The sequence below is a fragment of the Mauremys mutica genome, chromosome 4, assembly GCF_020497125.1.
Source record: "Mauremys mutica isolate MM-2020 ecotype Southern chromosome 4, ASM2049712v1, whole genome shotgun sequence".
Classification (NCBI taxonomy): Eukaryota; Metazoa; Chordata; order Testudines; family Geoemydidae; genus Mauremys; species Mauremys mutica.
The window spans coordinates 102,550,985-102,569,587 of NC_059075.1; the positions used below are offsets into that span (position 1 = coordinate 102,550,985).

The window sequence follows — 18,603 nt, forward strand, 5'->3', positions numbered from 1 at the left end:
AAAAGGACCGACAGAACCCCTCATGAGAAGAAACTAGAATTATAAAACCCGTGTTTTGTTTTTTCTCACAGAAAAAAAAACAAATCAAACAACCCTGTGGGGTTTGAGGATTTTATTTGGGTCTTCTCATTTTATTTTGTCTTTTCTATTTCATACACTCTGAAGAATTTAGGTAAACAGAAAATACATTTGAAAGATTTCTGATCTTAGAAACATTAGGCTCTGATTTCACTCTGAAGTAGAGCTAGTTGGGAATTTTTTGACAAAACTTTTTTTTATCAAAAAAGCCAATTTGTTTAACCTGAGACGATTTGTGATACAGGGTATTTCACTGAATCTCCTGACTTAAAAAGTTTTTGAAAAAAGTCTACATTGTTGCAATGAAGTGTTTTGCTATTTTTAAACAAAAAATGTTTTTTTCTGGTTCAAAATGACTTTTTGTTTGTAAATTTAAGTTAATTCAACTGAAGGGAAAAAAGATTAAAAAATCTAAAAGGTCTCAATCAAAGCAACACATTTCAATCAACCCAAACCAAACAGTTCTTTGATTTTTTGGTTCACAAAAATTTGAGATTTAAACTTTTTGTCCTGCTTTGGGCTGATAACAATTTTCAGAGTATTGAACATATTTGCAGGATGGGAAAACTATTTCTCAACAAACTCTGCTGTGAAGATTGACCTATAATTTGAATGTGAATCTGCATTTGTGAACAAGGTTGTGTACTGTTTGTTACATTAAAATGGTGCTAAACTATGGCATATTTGAGGGATTTGGGCCCACAGTGTTGTTTAGTTGAAACTTCATAATAGGCTGGACTTTGACAAAGCAAATAAGTAGGTGAAAGCAGGGTAAGCCTAACTAGTTAGTTGACTGGAGACTCTATTGTTGTGGCACAGTATTTTACTTTAATTGGAAGCTTTTTGTTTTGGTCAATATATAAACTTTTTATATTTAAGAATAAATATTCTTACCACGTGAATCATATAGTATGAGTTTTGTGTTTCATTTCAGATTTTTTTTCCAGTTTCTCACTTGGTGTTTTCAGTGGGTTTTGGTTTGTTTGTTTGTTTGTTTGTTTTTCTGGGGAAAAAACAGTGGGATTTTTTTTGCTGTGAAAGGTCAAACAACCACAAAAGAAACCCTGTAAAAACAAATTCAGAAGAACCACACACATTCTAGGTCTCCTCAGCTCCCAAATTTAAATACAGATGGAACAAAGACATGAATTCTTTGTCACCTTTGACTAATCCATGTAATGCGTTTTCATATTCATGTTTCCAACCAAGGGCCGATTCCCTTTTACACTAAGTTTCCTTTATTCATCTTTAGCTTTGTAAAGGGATCTTAAAGTGGTTGTAAATTACATTCAAATCATATCAATATAAATGTAATTTACACTCACTTTAAGGCCTCTTTTTTCTGCCAGATGGGTGTTAAGAGGTCATAGTGTAAATTAGAAGAATCAGGACTCATGTATTTAGAAAAATGATTAAATTCCCATGTTGCCTCTCATGATTCTTTGTGATATATCACAAGGAGACATTAAGGTTAACTTGGGTCATTGGGTTCATGGGGAATAGTTTTTAGTGTTTTGAAAAACAGTCATTGTGTCATTCACTTTTCTACGGAATAATTCTTAATCCTGACGTCCTTATTCTACCTGCTCCTCTGATCCCTACAATGCTGCAGCTTAATTTTGCTTTGAATTAGCAACCGATTCTTCCATTATCATTTCTCTCATTGTCATGCTATTATTCTCCCATTCTTTTATTTAATTTAACCACATTGCTGCTTTTGGATCTTGAAAATGTATTGTATTGATATGATTTGACTGTTAATCTGCCTTGGAAGAGGTGGGCTAGAATTTCACTCCTTTGAGTTGAAGATCATTTGTGATATGCTATGTCAATTCAGATGTGAATCTGTACAATTTCTGTGACAGCTTATTAGTAAACAACTAATAGTGCAGAGTAAGCTAACAGCATCATATTACAGACTCGAAAGTTATATTATCTCATCATATTTCAAAATATGAAAATACTTCTAGATTTAACAAAAAGTCTACATTGTTGCAGGCTGTACCAATAAATAATTGACTGCAACAGGGAGTTCCACATCCCAAAAATCAGGGCACATAACTGATGTCAAGGTCAATTATCTGGTAGTAAAGCACACAATAAAAGGAGATTATTATGATTAGAGAACTAAGCAGAACATTGTGAATTTGGAAGGGCTGGCTGGGAAGATAGCTTTTAGGCTCTTTTTAAACTACCAGAAACATCGTACCCTGGCACAGAGCATCACAAATTAATTCAGAAGCGAATGGAAGAGATAAATCAGTTCTGATGCAATTGTTTCAGTGGGCTTTCTATCCTGAATCTGGAGAACTGTCATAGCATTGCATCCTGTTCAAAATTCTAGATGTCATTTAACAGTATTACCTTCCACTGTATTTATAACACAAAGTATGATTAAAACTGTAGTGGGATTTTTTTTTTAGTGCCATACATTCTGAACTGGAAACCTGGCTGATCTATCCCTATACTTTAAGTCCTTTCTCACAACACATTTCTTCAAGGAATATTGTATACCACAATAATACATAACAAAAAAAATATTAGGTGCCTTCAAGATGTGTGTATCATTCACCCAGGCTTCTGTATAATCTTACTATCTTCTCCCTAGTCCTCCCCTCCCTAAATCTCTTATTAAATCTCCCTAGTCCTCCCCTCCCTAAATCACCCTTGTCCTCTCTAACACTCCTTTTCTACTTTTTCCTGTTGTTCCAGTTTTAATCCTGGGAGTAATCCTGGAAACCATCGCTACTGAGGGCAGGGCTCGCTACTAACCCACATATGGCCCGATTAAAAATGCTCTGAGGCTAATGAACGGAGTCCGATTGTTTTCAAAGAGTTCTAGAATCAGGCCCATTGTTAATCAAAGAGTACAGTACGTGGCTGGTAATTCTATGTTCAATAGTAAATCCTAGGTGTGTTAGCAAGATTTTGCAGATTGCACCCTTAACTTGTAAACTCTTCAGGTAAGGAGAACTGTCCATTTGTTTGAAAAACCATCATGGTACTACATTGAAAAAAACAGCAACAGCAATAATAATACTTACCCCACAGTAAAAAACTGCCTCATCTCCTGTCTTCGAGACCTCATCAGTTGTTTATATTCTCCAATACGCAGTTTCTTGCCATCAACAATACAGGTGCGTTTTGGTCGAGGTTTGTATTTGTAGTTAGGGTACTTCTCTAGATGGATTTTACTTAGCCGTGCCTGTTCTTCATAGTAAGGTTGTTTCTCTTGATTAGACATGGATTTCCAGCGAGAGCCTATATATAAAAACATGATGCTCAAGCAAGGCAGAGTGAGTTCTAGTTATAGGCATTGAGAAACACACTTTTTTTTTTGGCCACCTTGTATAACAAGTTCACCAGCATTTAAAAAAACTGTCTTTGGCCAAGATTTTCGAAAGTGATTAGCTATTTTGGGCACCCAATCTGAGACACCTCAAAGGGGCATGACTTCCAGAGAGTGCAGATCACCCACTTTCTGAAAATCCAGCTCCTTTAAATTGTTTCCAGTCAGACACCTAACAATTGAGTCATTTAAAATCAATAGTTGCATTTGAAAATATGGATCATGTGTCCATAACAATTTTTTTCAATTATTCTTTACAATATTGACCTTTTGACCTGAGAATAATTCTGTGAGCTATTTATTAAAATGCACATCACTAGAGTCAGGTTGGGTCTACTGTCATTTTGTTGATCTTAAAAGCTTATCACATTGGTCATGTATGCATGCTTCTCCAAGAGTTCTTAAGAACATAGCTTATAAATTTCTAATAATGGATATTAATACTGTGCTACTTAGCAAGGAAAACTTATGAAAAGCTCACATTCACAGAATTACAAACAACCCCTTACTAATAAGACGTCTTTAATTTAGTTGCACTTTGATACAACCTTGGCATACTATTAGCACTCTACAATATTTTAAATCCTATTATGCATATTTTTGTCTGGCCAGATGAAATTAATGTATTGAACTGCACTTAGAAAGTTATTTTTTTAAAGGAAAGCACATTTGCAGTTATATACACCACTTTAAGTATTGTAAACGTTCATTGAAAGCTGAGCCAATAAAAGTAGTAAAAAATTCTAATACAGTTTATACAGGAAGAGGAAAAACTATTCAGCTCCCTTGTATTGTTTATAAAGAATGATCTAAACACTTGGAAAGAGGATAGGTTTTGGGGGGTTGTTTTGGGTAAGCAACGCAGAAAGTAGCTTTTTGGTGTCTTTCAGCTGGATAAAACTATTACAGCTGCGGTAAACGTGGGTGGAAGCTATTCTTTTACCAAGATTTTTCATACATCAACAAATGGAAAAGTTGTATAAATATTATCCATAGCCAGCAATGTTCTGTGTCAGTTCTAATAATTCAGACTCTTTTCTCATTGTCCTGGAAAAGTTGCACAGATATTATATGGAGATAGACTTATTTATGACAGGTTAATTCTATGGTTAACAAACACACGATTGCTGGCACTTCTGATATATTTATGCTGAAAGTTTACATTTTAATGAATACAGTTACTATATTCCTAATAGTTTTTTCACAGAATGCACACAAATAATATAGATTCCCCCTGGCTGCCAACATTGAAACAGTGCAGGGTTTATACAAAACTGAAAGGCTATTCATATAACTTATTTAAAATGGCAGACAAAAATATGAGAACTTCTAAGTGAGATACTAAAAGTTTTAGGACAGAGTAACATTTATTTCTAGAATGTCTTTTTGCCTCTGACAGAAATAACAAATGCACGAGAAACAGCTTTGTTAAAAATGCACTTCAACTCAAAAGTTTACAATAAAATGATTACAGATGAAACTTGATTTTTACTGTTATTTATTATGAGTTACATTTAGAATCCATCTTTCACTTCAAAGACTCAGAGAACAAATATATGTTTTAACATTTCACCACTCATTCTCACGTATGTTTCTAATTCTCCAGAGAGGTCATTGACTCACAATGTCTAAAAAAATCAGCCAATTTATTTGCACAGTGGCAAAACTCATGTATTGGCGTATGCCCATATCACATGTGTATACACGTTAAATATTACTTCTGAATTGTTAATATTAAGTAATATTTTAATTGTGTAATGCAAGTGTTTCCTCCTATTTTTTCTTCTAACATCGATATATGTTTCATTAAAACATTACCTTATTTTTTAAAGAAAATATGCATTGAATATATGCTCTTTCAGGTGTTATGAAAATTGCTGACCAATAATTCATTTCTGACTTTTAATTCTCTGACATGAATTTTTATCTTGGATTTGTATTAAATTAAACATATTTCCAAAATTATTAATGTTACCATAAGAAGCACAGTTTCCATTTGCATGAATTGTGACCTCTTGAGTTCAAATTATTTCTGATGTGATCATGCAATGGGTCACTTTATCCAGGAGCCATTGTTACAGTAAACTGGCAATTGGGACAGCCCTAGCTGAATGAAGGAGAATACACAGAGGGGACACTGGGCTGTCCCTCCCTTGCAGAGTCTCTGCCATTCATTAGCTAATAGGGGAAGGAAAGGAGCTGATTGGTCCCTCACCCTACCCTAGCCTGAACTAAGTGGAGCCTCTTTTTGCTACATTCCCAGCAGCCCCATCCTCTCTACCACATACCAATAGCCTCAGAGCTGTCTTTTATGGATACAGCAGATCTGACCAATCAGCTGTTTTGGGGTTAGGAAAGAAATTTTTTCTTCCTGTTGGCACCTGGGAAGTTTTTCGCCTTCCTCACAGCACCCTGGAGGTACAGTTAAGTTAAATAGTAATAGGATTTAACAATTGATGATAGTACTTGGAAAGGATGTTAGTTCTTCACAGTTTGTGGGTGGTTTCCAGTGTGGTTAAAAGGAATGGTTCCCAGAAGTAAAAGACCTGAGATTTTTATTGACGGGCCTTGTGCTCGTGGGATAGTGGAAAATCTTATGGCCTTCACGGGCCAAGGTCCTCCCCCCAACTCCCCTGTTTTTTAGTATCCCCGGTCCCGCTTACGCTGGAAGGGAGGTGATAAGACTCAGAAGAGCATGTTGAGTCATAGGCCAAGATAGTTATATGGAGTATCCATGTAACCCGTATTGGAACCACTTAAAATGCTGGTGAGAGTATGGGTGACAGGATGGGTAGTGCCCCTGTGTTAAGTTTAATAAATTGTGGCCTGTTCCTAAATATCCATCCCTGCATTTGTCCTCATTCGCCGCCACATCTACATCAGTCACAATATATTTATTGTCTGGTACTTACCTAGGATTTTGCTAATATTGGAGTTGTGCATGTCAGGAAAAGCTTGGAGAATTTTTCTGCGTTCATCCTTTGCCCAAACCATGAAAGCGTTCATTGGTCGCTTGATATGCGGTTCACTACTGGCTCGGCCCCGTGCGTCCCTGTAGACTCGAGCTTCAGCCACAGTGGCACCTCCTGTTGGCCAACAATAATACTGCTGTAGTTTAGCTGCAGAGCCATTCATTGCTTTACTTCCTGTAATATCAAGGCAGGAAGAAACAAGATGGATGCAAAGCATTATTATTTTGATTACAAAAACAACTTCCTATGCCTTGTTCATTTTAGCTTCATTTTTTTTCTCTCTCTCCCCAACTCCCCCTTCTTGCTTCCAGAGCTATAAGAGGAGATAAAATAGACCTAATTTCATAATTCCAATGTAATCTTCCGAAGGCAATCTTAACAAGATCTACAATACCTGTATTAGCCAACAAATTGTTTGTATTGATAATTATATTTTTCTTCTGTCAAGGTACCAAAGACTAGACCAAGTTCCAGTTCTGGGTTCTACTACTGCGTGTACATTTTGTATGCTCCATGGGTGCATGTGTATAAAAGTTACACGTGAAGATCAACTGTGATGTAGAACTGCTCACACAAGTACTTCACAATGACTCTGCTGCTTGTGCAGTGGAACATATCCAAACATTTCATAATAAATTATACAGCGTATTCTTAATCTGTGGGTACATGTTGCACATTATATAGGTCTGATTCTGCTGGGGGCTGAGCATCCTCAGTTCAAATTTATTTCAATGACAGCATCTTGCAGGATCAAGCCATGCATCTGTAATACGGTAGTTTGCAGTCAACGGGTATGCATGCTAATACCAGAGCAATAGGTTGGTGTGACTAGTACATTGGGTTCCCCTTGACAATGATACTTTAGTGAATCCTGATGGCCTGCCATTACCCACCTCCAATTCAGCTGTGCGTGCTCTAACCTGTGACGGATCTTGGGCTGCACCCAAGCTCAGTTTTCTTGACAACAAGCAGTCTAAGCTTTACTGTACATTAGAGTGCACACAACTGAACATCAGGTGGTAGGAACTGCCTGATATAGCTGAGATGTGATGTCCTTGTCCTGAAACTTTTGGAATCATAATTGTAAATTACACTTTTAAGGCTGGAACATAGCTGTGAACACAGAGAAAGAAAAGGTTGTACAGGAGAAAAGTGACACAATTTTATTGTAGGCTTCCACACTCTACACTCATGTTATCCACTGCTTTGATAAAAACAAAAAGGTGATTGTGTCAAAACATGACAATAAATTAGCACAATAAAATGCCTCATTATTTTTCTGTAGCAGTGTGAAGGTAATTTATATCAACCAAAAATATAAGGTCAGATACTTAGCTTCTGCAAAGTGTCGTTGTTCTATTGTCTTCAATGACTGACTTATAGTTTTTAATTATGTAGAATCCTAATTTTGCTAATTTACTGGGAAAACACCATACTTTATATACACAACAATTTAATTCCATGTAGGCAATTCATTTACATGAAAAAAGTCTTAGCACAGAGGATGCATAACTAATACACTACCTTTTTGCCACCATGCCCACAGTACATTAATTTCATTTAAAAGGCACTGACCATACAGGATAAATTGATTTCACTTTATATGGCGTTGACAGCCATGTTTATTGTGCAGTGAAATGTAGTGTACTTTCAAGCGGACAATATCCATCAACACAGGGCAATACGCTGACTGCTGGGCCAGATGAAGACATACATTACCCTGGAAGCAAAACACTCATTCGGATACGACAGTGTCTTCTCCTGAGGATCACTGTGGAAATTTATGATGCCCTCAATGCCATTACTTTACAACTGACACTGATTCAGCAATTTATATACTTACATGTGTGTGCACATAAAAGAAGACAGGTTTGCAGCAAATGTCAGATGCAAAAATATTTTAATATTATTCTGAGTTAACTACTGTGCCACAGGTGTTCAGCATTTACAGATGGTTAAATTGCTGCTCTCTCTCTCTTTTGCAATAGGGAGTAGTGGTTTTGCTGAGTGAAGATAAAGATGTGCTTTTAGGACTTAATCCAAAGGCAACTGGAGTCAACAGGAGCCCTGTCTTCAAATGGGCTCTTGATCAGACTCTTCCTGCACGTCATCTCAAATAGAATATATCTTTATTTTAAAATTAGGATATTTTTAACCGAGGTTTCCTATGCTACTGTGGTTTAGTGACTTAATTCTAATAAGTAGGACTAACACAAATAACAGAAAAATGTATATATAATTATATGTATAATTATTCAATTTTTTTAAAATACCAACATTTGCAACAACTATGCAATGATAATGCAGCATTATGAAGCTAGTTGACAAATGAAAAATATATGAATAATTATTTTATACAAAATTGTCAACATTTGCAATAAGTTATTCAATCAGCTCCACTGATAGAAAAGGAAAAGAGGGGAAAAAATAGCTCTACCCAGCTGATTGATAAGGCAATTTCCTGAATTTACTGAATTCAGTTTAAGTACAGTATCTTTGGGTCCATTGTACTAAACACAAAGTTCATGAATTATTGTGGGCCGGGATTTGATGTAACCGCTCTAGAGTGGAGATGTGATGGAAGGCCAATAGTGAACAATGTGTCAGACAAGAATAGACTTTTGGGACAATGCGTGTGAAGTGGATTTCCTGGTAGATATATAGTGGATGGGTAAATGCAAATCCCCCACCTCTGGTTATGCTAAAACCGAGCCTTTTGAAGCTTTGCTCTTAGGAGTGGACTTTTTATCTGCTGATTACCTGTTATACAAGGCCATGATCAAAGATCCAAGCTATATAAAGGAAAGCCTAAGGGCTTGTCTACCCTTGAAATGCTGCAGCAGCACAGATGTAGAGCTTCAGTGTAGACACTACAGCGACAGGAGGGGCTCTCTTGTTGACGTAGTTAGTCCACCTCTCCACCTCCCCGATTTAACTTCTGAGTGTAGATCTGGCCTGAACTATTCATGGTTGTTCTGGTTTTGAATCTGAGACAGTTATGAACTTGTAACCACATGGAATGCCTAGTTGTGGATTTTGAAGGATTAGCACCTAACAGAACCTGAGATTAGGGTCACCTCTGATAAATATTTTTTTGTGTGTGTAGGCTCTTTTATTGTTTTTAATGTGTTTTTTCTTTAATGCTTTCATCTTAAGAATAAATGTACTTACTTATAAAAAGAGCTGTGTAGTAACTAGTGACTACTGTCAATTACAATTGTTAAAAGCCCCTGAAGAGAAAACAAGGCACAGAAACTGGCTTGTTTAGGCAGTTTGGCTTGCTGGGAATATATATTGTTGACAGAGAACTATGCAGCCTGGAAAAAAACCCAGTCAGGAAGGAGAGAGATATGGGTTTCTACTCAAGAAAGGGGACTGCTGAGGATCTAGGAACCTAAAAGTGGGTGCCCTTGGTGGACCATGGAGGGTAAATACAGGTGTAGTTGCCCTGAACTGTGACATGTATAATGATTTTATACCTTCTACCTTCATGAACATGCTCCTTGTTATAGTCCAATTCAGCAAAGTGCTTAAGCACATCCCTAACAAAGCGCATAAATGGTCCTTGGAACTACTCACATGCCTAAGTACTTAGCTGGATCAGTGTCAATGAGCTTCCTTCCCACCTTCCTGCCAGCTTCCTTCAAGCCTGGCACAGACTGAAGAGACTACAAGTGGCCCAAATTTATGGGAGGGTTTAATCATGAGGGAGTGGCCACAAACCTTCCAAGAATTTCTGTTTACCTGAAATGGGGAAAAGGAGGGTCTATCTATCCTTGGGCCAAATGCTGCACTCATACATCCCACCACCACTATACAAATAAATGGATTTGTCACAGAAGATCTAAGAAAGGCTGCGGGGTGTGTGTGTGAAATCTTCTCTCAACCTACTGGTACGATGCAGATGGCTGCTTAACAGTTTCACTGCCACTACAGCCCATTACTATACACCGGGCCCTCCCCCATCATCAGATTTTAGGCCCGTAGATCCACACAGTGGTGGATCTACTGGCCATTCCTGGATTGCTTCACAAGCTCCTTCCCTGCTGCTCCCTTGCAGTATTTCTGAAGTTAAATTTCCCTGTTCTCACGAGACAGGTGACACTGCTTCCCAACTTCACATTCCCTGCCATATTTCCAGTGATATTGCTCCACTCCAACAGCATAAGCAGAAGGGAGCATCTGGCTCCTTATGTCTGTAATTACAGTATAATGATCAATAATTAAATAAAGGAGGAAACTACTATAGTCTGAAACAACTGCATGCAAAACATGCTCATATAACACCATAGGGGGATCAGGAAAACAACCTTTAGCTTTGAGCACTGTATACAAATGAAAAGAGTTACTTTGGAGAGGTACAATGCATCATATAGTCTCTAAAATTCTGAATTCCCTTGTTATGGTCAGCTTTTGTGCCTGCAGGAGTAACCAAGATAATAACACCACACAAATTTCAAAACTGATTTTTAAAAAAAACAACTTAGTATTTAAAATACAATTGTCTTGATTTACATAACTGCTACACCATGCCAGTTACAAGCGACTGTGTTTATCTACAGTTGGCATGGTTAGGAAACAGCTCTATAAATTTTTGATTGCACCAATATGTACAGTTGGCCAATGGGTTTGTCTTTAGGTCTTTCTAATAAAGTTTTGGCCTGATCCTCTGGTTCTGATGCAGGAAAAAGTCCAATATACTTCAATATGACTTTTGTAGGACTGAATTCTTTATTTGGAGAGATTATAATTTGGAATAGGAAGATGAAACTACAATCCTTGTAATCTACTTTAATTTAATTTTTTAGAAAACAATCCTTAATTACAGTAGTAGTAAACTGCAAACATCTCAAAAAGGACACGAAGCTTGTGATGCATCTCCTTTGAGCAAGTCCATACCCGAAGGATTGGAAAAGGCAGCCGAAAAAAGTTGAGCTTTTCTCTGCTTGATCTTTGAGTGGCTATGAGGCCCAAGGGCTCTCACAAAAGAATCTGTGCAAAATGAGCTTCTAAAAATAATTAACAATCACCCAACCTGTCTGTCCTGTGTCCCACAAGTGCAGGAGTATGTTCAACATACTGTACATTACAGAAAATGCTTCTGTTTGCAAAAGGTATTATAACCGGAGAGCAAAAATTCTTAATGTTCACTGAGGCTATAACTAAGGCTTTAATGATATAAAAGACACAGATGTAAAATGTGGTCTTGCAGGTTGAAACCCATAACAATAACAATATTTCAAACTGCAAGCCAGCTTTAAACAACTTCAGCCTGTCAATCAAATATCAAAAAAGCTCTTTCACCCACAGACAGAATTTCAACAAGTTTTACAAACCACGTTCTTGTTTTGTGCTGATAGTTACAATAATGAGTGATCCAGAAACAAAAGAGAGACTATTCTGGAATTTGAAGAGCAAAGGATATGGAAGACTGTAAAGTGGTAGGGATTTTAGTTCTGGTTCATAGGGAGAATTTACTCATCATTATCTAATAAAATCCCTCTGCAAAATAATATGTACAAAATACATTACTAACTGGGGGAAAGTTAAAACAATTGTGTGTCTGTGGTGACTAATGGGCCATTCACCAGTGTACTGTTCATAATAGTCACAGAATGGCAGTTTGACTTCCAGAACGAGGAGTTTGGTTGTGATTCAAAATTTTTACAAAAACAAGATTTGGCTGCCCTATTGGCTTAGTTGGCAGGGAAATCTCCTCTTCAGCCCAGCAGAGGCTGGGGCTATACTAGAAGAGACACTTTCAGCTTCTGAGGGTGTAGGGCTGTTTTGCTTTCCAGCTCTTCAGCTTCTGTTGGGCTGAGCCATGGATGAGCTAATACAAAACACAGAGCAGATTGGATGACGGTGATCACTTTTTGTAGCTGCACAGTGTTTAACTCCTCCGGAGGAGTTAAATTCAGGATTAGCGTAGGAAGACTATACATGGTCAAAGGATAGTAAAAAATGAAGGGGAAGCTAAAATACTAAGGGCTTGATCCGGCCAAGCACTTAAACTTTAAAAAATCTTCTACAACCAGATGAGGCAAAGTGTTTTTCTAGGGGGCTAGATAGGGGAGAAAGAGGGTGCTTTCCATGGATAGGGCTAGGAAGAAATTTGGTCAGCATCTGGACAGAGGAGAGAGTGGGGAAAAGTATTGCCATGTGAGTGGGATGTTGGGGAAACTGTACTGTAACTTTTGACATATTGTTTGTTTGTTGTTTGCCTGTATCTGTTTGTCTGTCTTTACTTTTAGACTGTAAGCTCTTTAGAGCAGGGATGGTCTTCTGTGGCTGAAATCATGGCTCTGTTGAAGTTAATAACAAAACTCCAATTGACTTCAACATCTCTCTGATCCTTTATAGCCTCCAGGTGCTGCCCTGCCCTGCCCTCTTTTTGGGCAAATAGGAGACTCTGGTGGCCACATCATAAAATACTTCATGCCAATATGAACTACTAGCGTTGCTATTGCTGGTTACAGGAGTGACGCTGAGGACTGAATGGGCATTGAAACTGGAATTGTACACTTGTTCTCAGAGATGGATCCCTCCAGAATATAGGTAAGGATAAAATAGGGTAGAGTGAAAAAAATGACTTTGCAACTCTCTGTTTTGCATGTCTTCTGTGGAGAGAGGATGGCAGCCTCCAGTACAGCTTGTCTGATATTTTTACAAGCATTACAAACAAAAACACATCTGAAATTAATGGATGGCCAAAAGCTTTAGAGAGTTGAAAAATACAACAAATACCTTTTCATTGAATGAATATTTTTAGATACAAATTCATACGGCTGATTCTGCAAAATGTGACAAAATTTTCTGCTTGATAGCAGAATATAAAGACTGATCCAAGTTAGGGCCTAGGTTTATAGATATGTTTCTTATCCCTTCTCTGCCTTTTTACCTCTTTATTTCTTTATATCCCAATCCACACGTAGATGACACTTTATTACCAGCAAGGAAGGTAGAATATATGGGCACTTAAAGAGCCACTGTCAAATCCTACTTCCATCAATTGTCTGGTGTGAGACGCTCTGCAATGCTAACAACGGAACAGAGAAATCACTAGCCCAAGGGGTGTGAGGTCTGTAGTCACTCTGAGGCACAGGTATCCTGCATGGCAGTGTCTGGTCACCAGGCTGCCTTCACTCCAAACACTAAACAAATATTATTCAGCTGGGATTCTAAGGTCCAACATTTCTCATGAAGAGTACTTGGCGCCTGGAAGGGAAAAGAACCTGAGGAAAGTATGACTGATTTATTAAATTAATTGTAACATTTTAATAGGATCTAAAATATTTCACCTCCGAAGACATATAAACATGCTAAGTAAATGCTAAGAATTAAAAATATACTGTAGCAGAGGCCAAAACCCCTCTCTTATATTAATGCAACACTCAGTTATGATATTCTTAGCAAGTGTTACTGCAGATAATGCTTCTATTTTCCCTATTAGAGACTCCATTCTCTTTAAACATCAACAAGAAGAACCAAAACGGAATTCCCTAAGGTCAGCTCTGAGGAAACATAAACCTCTAATTCAATAACTCTGCTACTGCACTGAAAAAGGCCTTCTTATTGCAACATCCATATGGAGTCAATTGGACATTAATGACTAATCAATCCCTCCCTCTTCTATTCTACTTATAGTGTCACAAACCGTGTTTAGATTAGCCCATTTCCTGCTTAGGATCGCTCAAGATGTCTTTTGTTCTTTCAGGGCTGGCCTGATGGAGGCAGCTTAAACAAACACACGACCCAAGTGGAGCAGGAGTTATAAACTGCCATATGTGAATGAACAAAGGGGCCATACTAAAGCCTTTTGTGGTATTTGTTAATGTTTTTCATCTGAGCTTAAAAAGACCTAATGACTTTGCGGTGAGCTGATGCATGTGGCTCGTGGCTTTGCAAAATGAAGGAAATTCTAAGCCAGTTATATATCAGCATATATTTTCCAAAGTCCCTTGTTTTCAGCTTTGGTGACAGTGAGTTTCCTTTTTATTACATTTGCTTTACATATGCAAACAAAATGCTTTATCTTAATTAAAACAGAGCATTGATGCACTTGAACACCTACACAAGTTACATGCTTTTTTCTTCATTAAAAAAATGAAAAGTGAAATATTTTTTGTGTGTAAAATAAAATCAAGTCTTCTAAGTTTTATCAGTTGTAACAGTTCACTCAGCAGTGTAAGTGCTGATTTGTGACTTGAATTTAAACTCAAATATTTTTAAATAGGCTATTATCACCTCCACAAACAGCAACCAGTTTTGTCCAAATCCACAAAGTTCAAATGAATCAAAACCCTTAAATGCAGCTATTTTCTTGATGGTTTACACAAAAAGTTTAGATTACTTGACCACATTTTATGGCAAAACTAACCCTTATTGAAATGTGGCATGGTATACACTCGAAAACAATGAAATCATCTATTAAATAATACAGAACTGTGTTAAATTACTGTACAGAGTCTGATTTAAGCCCACAATGGTAAGGTTATTTCTAAGTGCCGTAGCACAAATGGAATGAAAAATGAGTCTTTGGGGACCCGAGAAACTTCTAGGTACAAAGGACACTGAAGTAGCCTTGATTTTATATTTCTGGAAAATAAATGAATTAACTGTAATAAAAAGTCTTTGCATTCACATAGCAATTTTCATTGGAGGAACTCAAAATGCTTTACAAACAGATGCAAAAGCCCCCTCTTGAAGTAGGTATCATTAAACCCATTTTACTGAGGGACAAAGTCAGAGTTGCAGGTTATACCATTTGCCCAGTGCCAGTGAATAAAGTGGAATTCTCAGTCACCAGGTCTATACGTTTTATACATTGCCTCCCTATTGATATCATTTTTTGCATTTCATGTTTATTTTGAAATTAAAGTATTAACTGTCACAGATTAGATATGCAGGGAGAAGCAGTTTATAATGCTTGTTATTATTACTATTATTAAAAGGTATACAGCACACTCCTCTGATATTGTAGTTGCTTTTTTGGAACAATGATGATAACTAAGTGGCATTATTGTTATTATACCAATCAGTTTCAAAGCCAAAACAATACTAATTCACATGAAAGGGATATTTTATTTTATATCAGATTAGGCCTTTAAGAGCCAATATATCATCAGTGGAACGGATACCAACATGATTTCAAACACCTCCTGACATGATGATACCTATATGATTTATAAAGCATGATATTGATTTTTAAAACACAGGGACATATTTTACAGTCTTTACTCAGACATGATATCAAACAAAGTTTTGCCAAAACTAGATCCACCAGATTTGGACCGGTTCATATCATGGCCATTATTTATTTTATTTTGTTTTATTTTAAGATGGAGAACAAAGAATGACAATTTACTCTAGAGAATAATGGAAGCACAACTTCAAATTTGACATATACTTTTTTTTAGGTAGAGATGAAGAAAATAAGGGTCTGAAGACTGATAATAAGCAACTTTTCTTGCCTCTGTACAACAAAGATATGATTTCAAACAATTAAACTACAGCATGGTTTATAAGGAGATATTCTGTGTTGACTTACTGGGAGAGAAGTTGTATGCAGCACAATTGTAGCCATGTCAATCCCAGATATTAGAGAGACAAAGCTGGGTGGGTAATATCTTTTATTGGACCAACTTCTGACGGTGAGAGAGACAAGCTTTCGAGCCGCACAGAAATTTGCAGTACAAACTGCCTAAAGTCATGTCCAGTGTGGAATAACTGTCGGTATCTAAGAAACTCTGAAATGCAGAGCATTCCACCAAAAGATTTTAACATCTATTTTGGAATCATTACATTAATGGCTCATTTATAGCATTCAATCCACAAACTGATCTGACACTTCCTAGCATATATCATAATTCAGTGTATCAATATCAGTAATTCTCTTCTATCCAGTGTTTGCTGTTCTTACGTATTCTGTCACATCTATAATTAGACTGCAAGAACCTCGAAGCAGAATGTGTGTGTGTCTCATTTCTTTTTTGCCTAGCACATTTAGGGGGTAGTAATAATAATTATAATAATCAATAGTATAATAGATAAATAATAAATGATGATGAAGGAGAAGCAACAGCTGTAGTACAAGGGTATGAGCTCAAAGTTAATACATATTAGGAAATCTTTGGAAAACTCATAGGAATAATTTTTCAAATGGGTTGCACCTACCTATCCAGGATTTGTGGGTGAAAACAGGAAAATGCTCTTACAATTTGGGTAACTGTATACAAAAATACCCATTTGCCATTCCCTGATTTGTGTTAAAAAATATGGGATTTTTTTAACACAAAAAAATGTGTCCATACAAATATTGCAAGCTCAAGTTTGCATGAGCATTTGAAATGTAACCTTTGATCTGTAGTTAGATGCTATATTTAAAATGTAATAATTTAATATTTTCAGGAACTAAGAAAGACACTCAAATACTCCGAACACACATTCTTGTCTAACTGCTTAGAACATTAAATTTAAAGAAACAAAGAAAAAGTACTCTGGAAGCAAAATTTCACCTTGGATGTGCAGATGGGGCTAGATGCTCAGTGCAACTCAGTCGTAGAGAAGGAAATGGCTATAAACCAGCTTTCCATTTCTAAGATCTTAACACTGCTGGAGAACAAAATGACCTATACTATAATTTAGAGCAATATAAAGGCTATGAAAGCTGGAGTGGCTCTATTTGGACAATTCCAGTGGCCGAAGATTAGCCAGATTGCACAGTTCTTCATCCCATCCCTACCCTCTTACCTATGCTCAAAGGGGCAGAGAGAGGTATTATAAAGGTGGCTTTAAACCACCTGAGATTTCCCCTTTGCTGGAGGAATTCTCAGCTACCTGTGCGAGACAGCTTTGAGCTCCTTTTGCATCACTGGAGCAGCACAAAGAAGATTTAGGCAGGGCTCAGCATCTGGCCATAGGATTTCTACTGACATGAGTGGCAGCTCCTTCCAAGAGTAATTTGGCCTTCAGAGTGTGAAAATAAATGTTTTAAACCCTGGAACTACTATACTTAATTTTTCACTCTCATAACTTAAAAATAGGCTGAGCAGACTCACTGCCTTCAACATTTGTGACAATAATTTTCTCATGGGCTGAGACTTTCTGTGCAAAGCCTCAGCCTCGAGTTATTTTTTACAGCCTTGTTCTAAATTCCTGAAAATAATGGTTTACTATATAATGGAAATTGTGACAAGCCCTTAACTATAACTGCGCTAATGGGCACCTCCATATAATACTCAGAGCATTGTAACCGTGGCTGTATAATATTAGCAATTCTACTATAATCATTTTTAACTTAAAGGTGCTATTACAAAAGAATCATTTACTGTAGCACAGAAACAGCAAATGAGAAATACTTATGCTTAGCAGTAGGAAAAAAATACAAGACGACAGCTGAAAATCCAAAGGTAACACTTGTGTAGAACTGCCAGAGTTATAATTCGGAAAGTGAGAACCATCCTGTATATTAAATATTAGTGTCTGGAGAGGACTAGTTTTCAATACAGTGGGAAGTCAGTCCATGCCCTGCATCTCAGATTATTCATCACTTGAGGTGGGAGTTCCCCCCCATAAAACTGTATGTGGGGTTTGGCAGCAACCTCGTCCATAAAGCAGCTGCCCTCAGGAAAGCAATGGGACTGTCCTTTAAGACTGAGGGCCCAATTCTCATGTCATTTGCAGGCATTTACACTAGTGGAACTCCACTGACTTTCATGGAGTGCTTCCCGATTTACACTGCACTACACAAAATCAGACTCAGAACCTAGGTCTCGGTCACCTCGATGCTTTCCCTAAATTCCCAACATTATTAGTTAAGCCTGGTCAATTAGGCCCATCATCCAAATTTCAGATACAATCCGGTAGATGTCTAAGTGCTACAAATGGCACCCACAATTATCAGAGGCCTCCTCTTAATATCAGGCCCCAGAACTCAGACAGTAAGAAATATTTCATCTTGAATTAATAAAGGCACATTTGGGGGAATATCGTTTATCAAAGACAGATACAGATACTACAGGGGACAAGGCATCTAAGGTTTGAGCTTTCTGTATTCTCTCTGGAAACACTTCTTTGTCTTCAGACAGCTTTCACCATTTCCTGATTTTAATCTTTCCTTTCTCAACTGCCATAGCAACTATTACAAATATTTATGTGCAATAAATACTGGCATGGAGAGGCATTCTTTCCACAGTATTTATG

At 37.2% G+C, this 18,603-nt stretch overlaps 1 protein-coding gene and 1 long non-coding RNA gene across 3 annotated transcripts in view; one reads left to right on the top strand and one right to left on the bottom strand.

Annotated features, from left to right (window-relative positions):
- The window catches only part of SOX6 (SRY-box transcription factor 6), a 385,937-nt gene that overhangs the window by 13,335 nt on the left and 353,999 nt on the right, over window positions 1–18,603 (bottom strand). For both annotated transcript variants that reach the window (XM_045016229.1, XM_045016227.1), the window contains 2 exons: window positions 6,340–6,573; window positions 3,123–3,339 (listed from right to left, as the gene is read on the bottom strand). In XM_045016229.1, the coding sequence (XP_044872164.1) occupies window positions 3,123–3,339; window positions 6,340–6,573 (451 nt within the window). The remainder of the gene's footprint in view (window positions 1–3,122; window positions 3,340–6,339; window positions 6,574–18,603) is intronic.
- Window positions 2,951–14,226, top strand: LOC123370048. The gene is made up of 3 exons (XR_006579253.1): window positions 2,951–3,041; window positions 12,763–12,957; window positions 14,117–14,226. It is a non-coding gene; the product is annotated as an uncharacterized LOC123370048 (long non-coding RNA).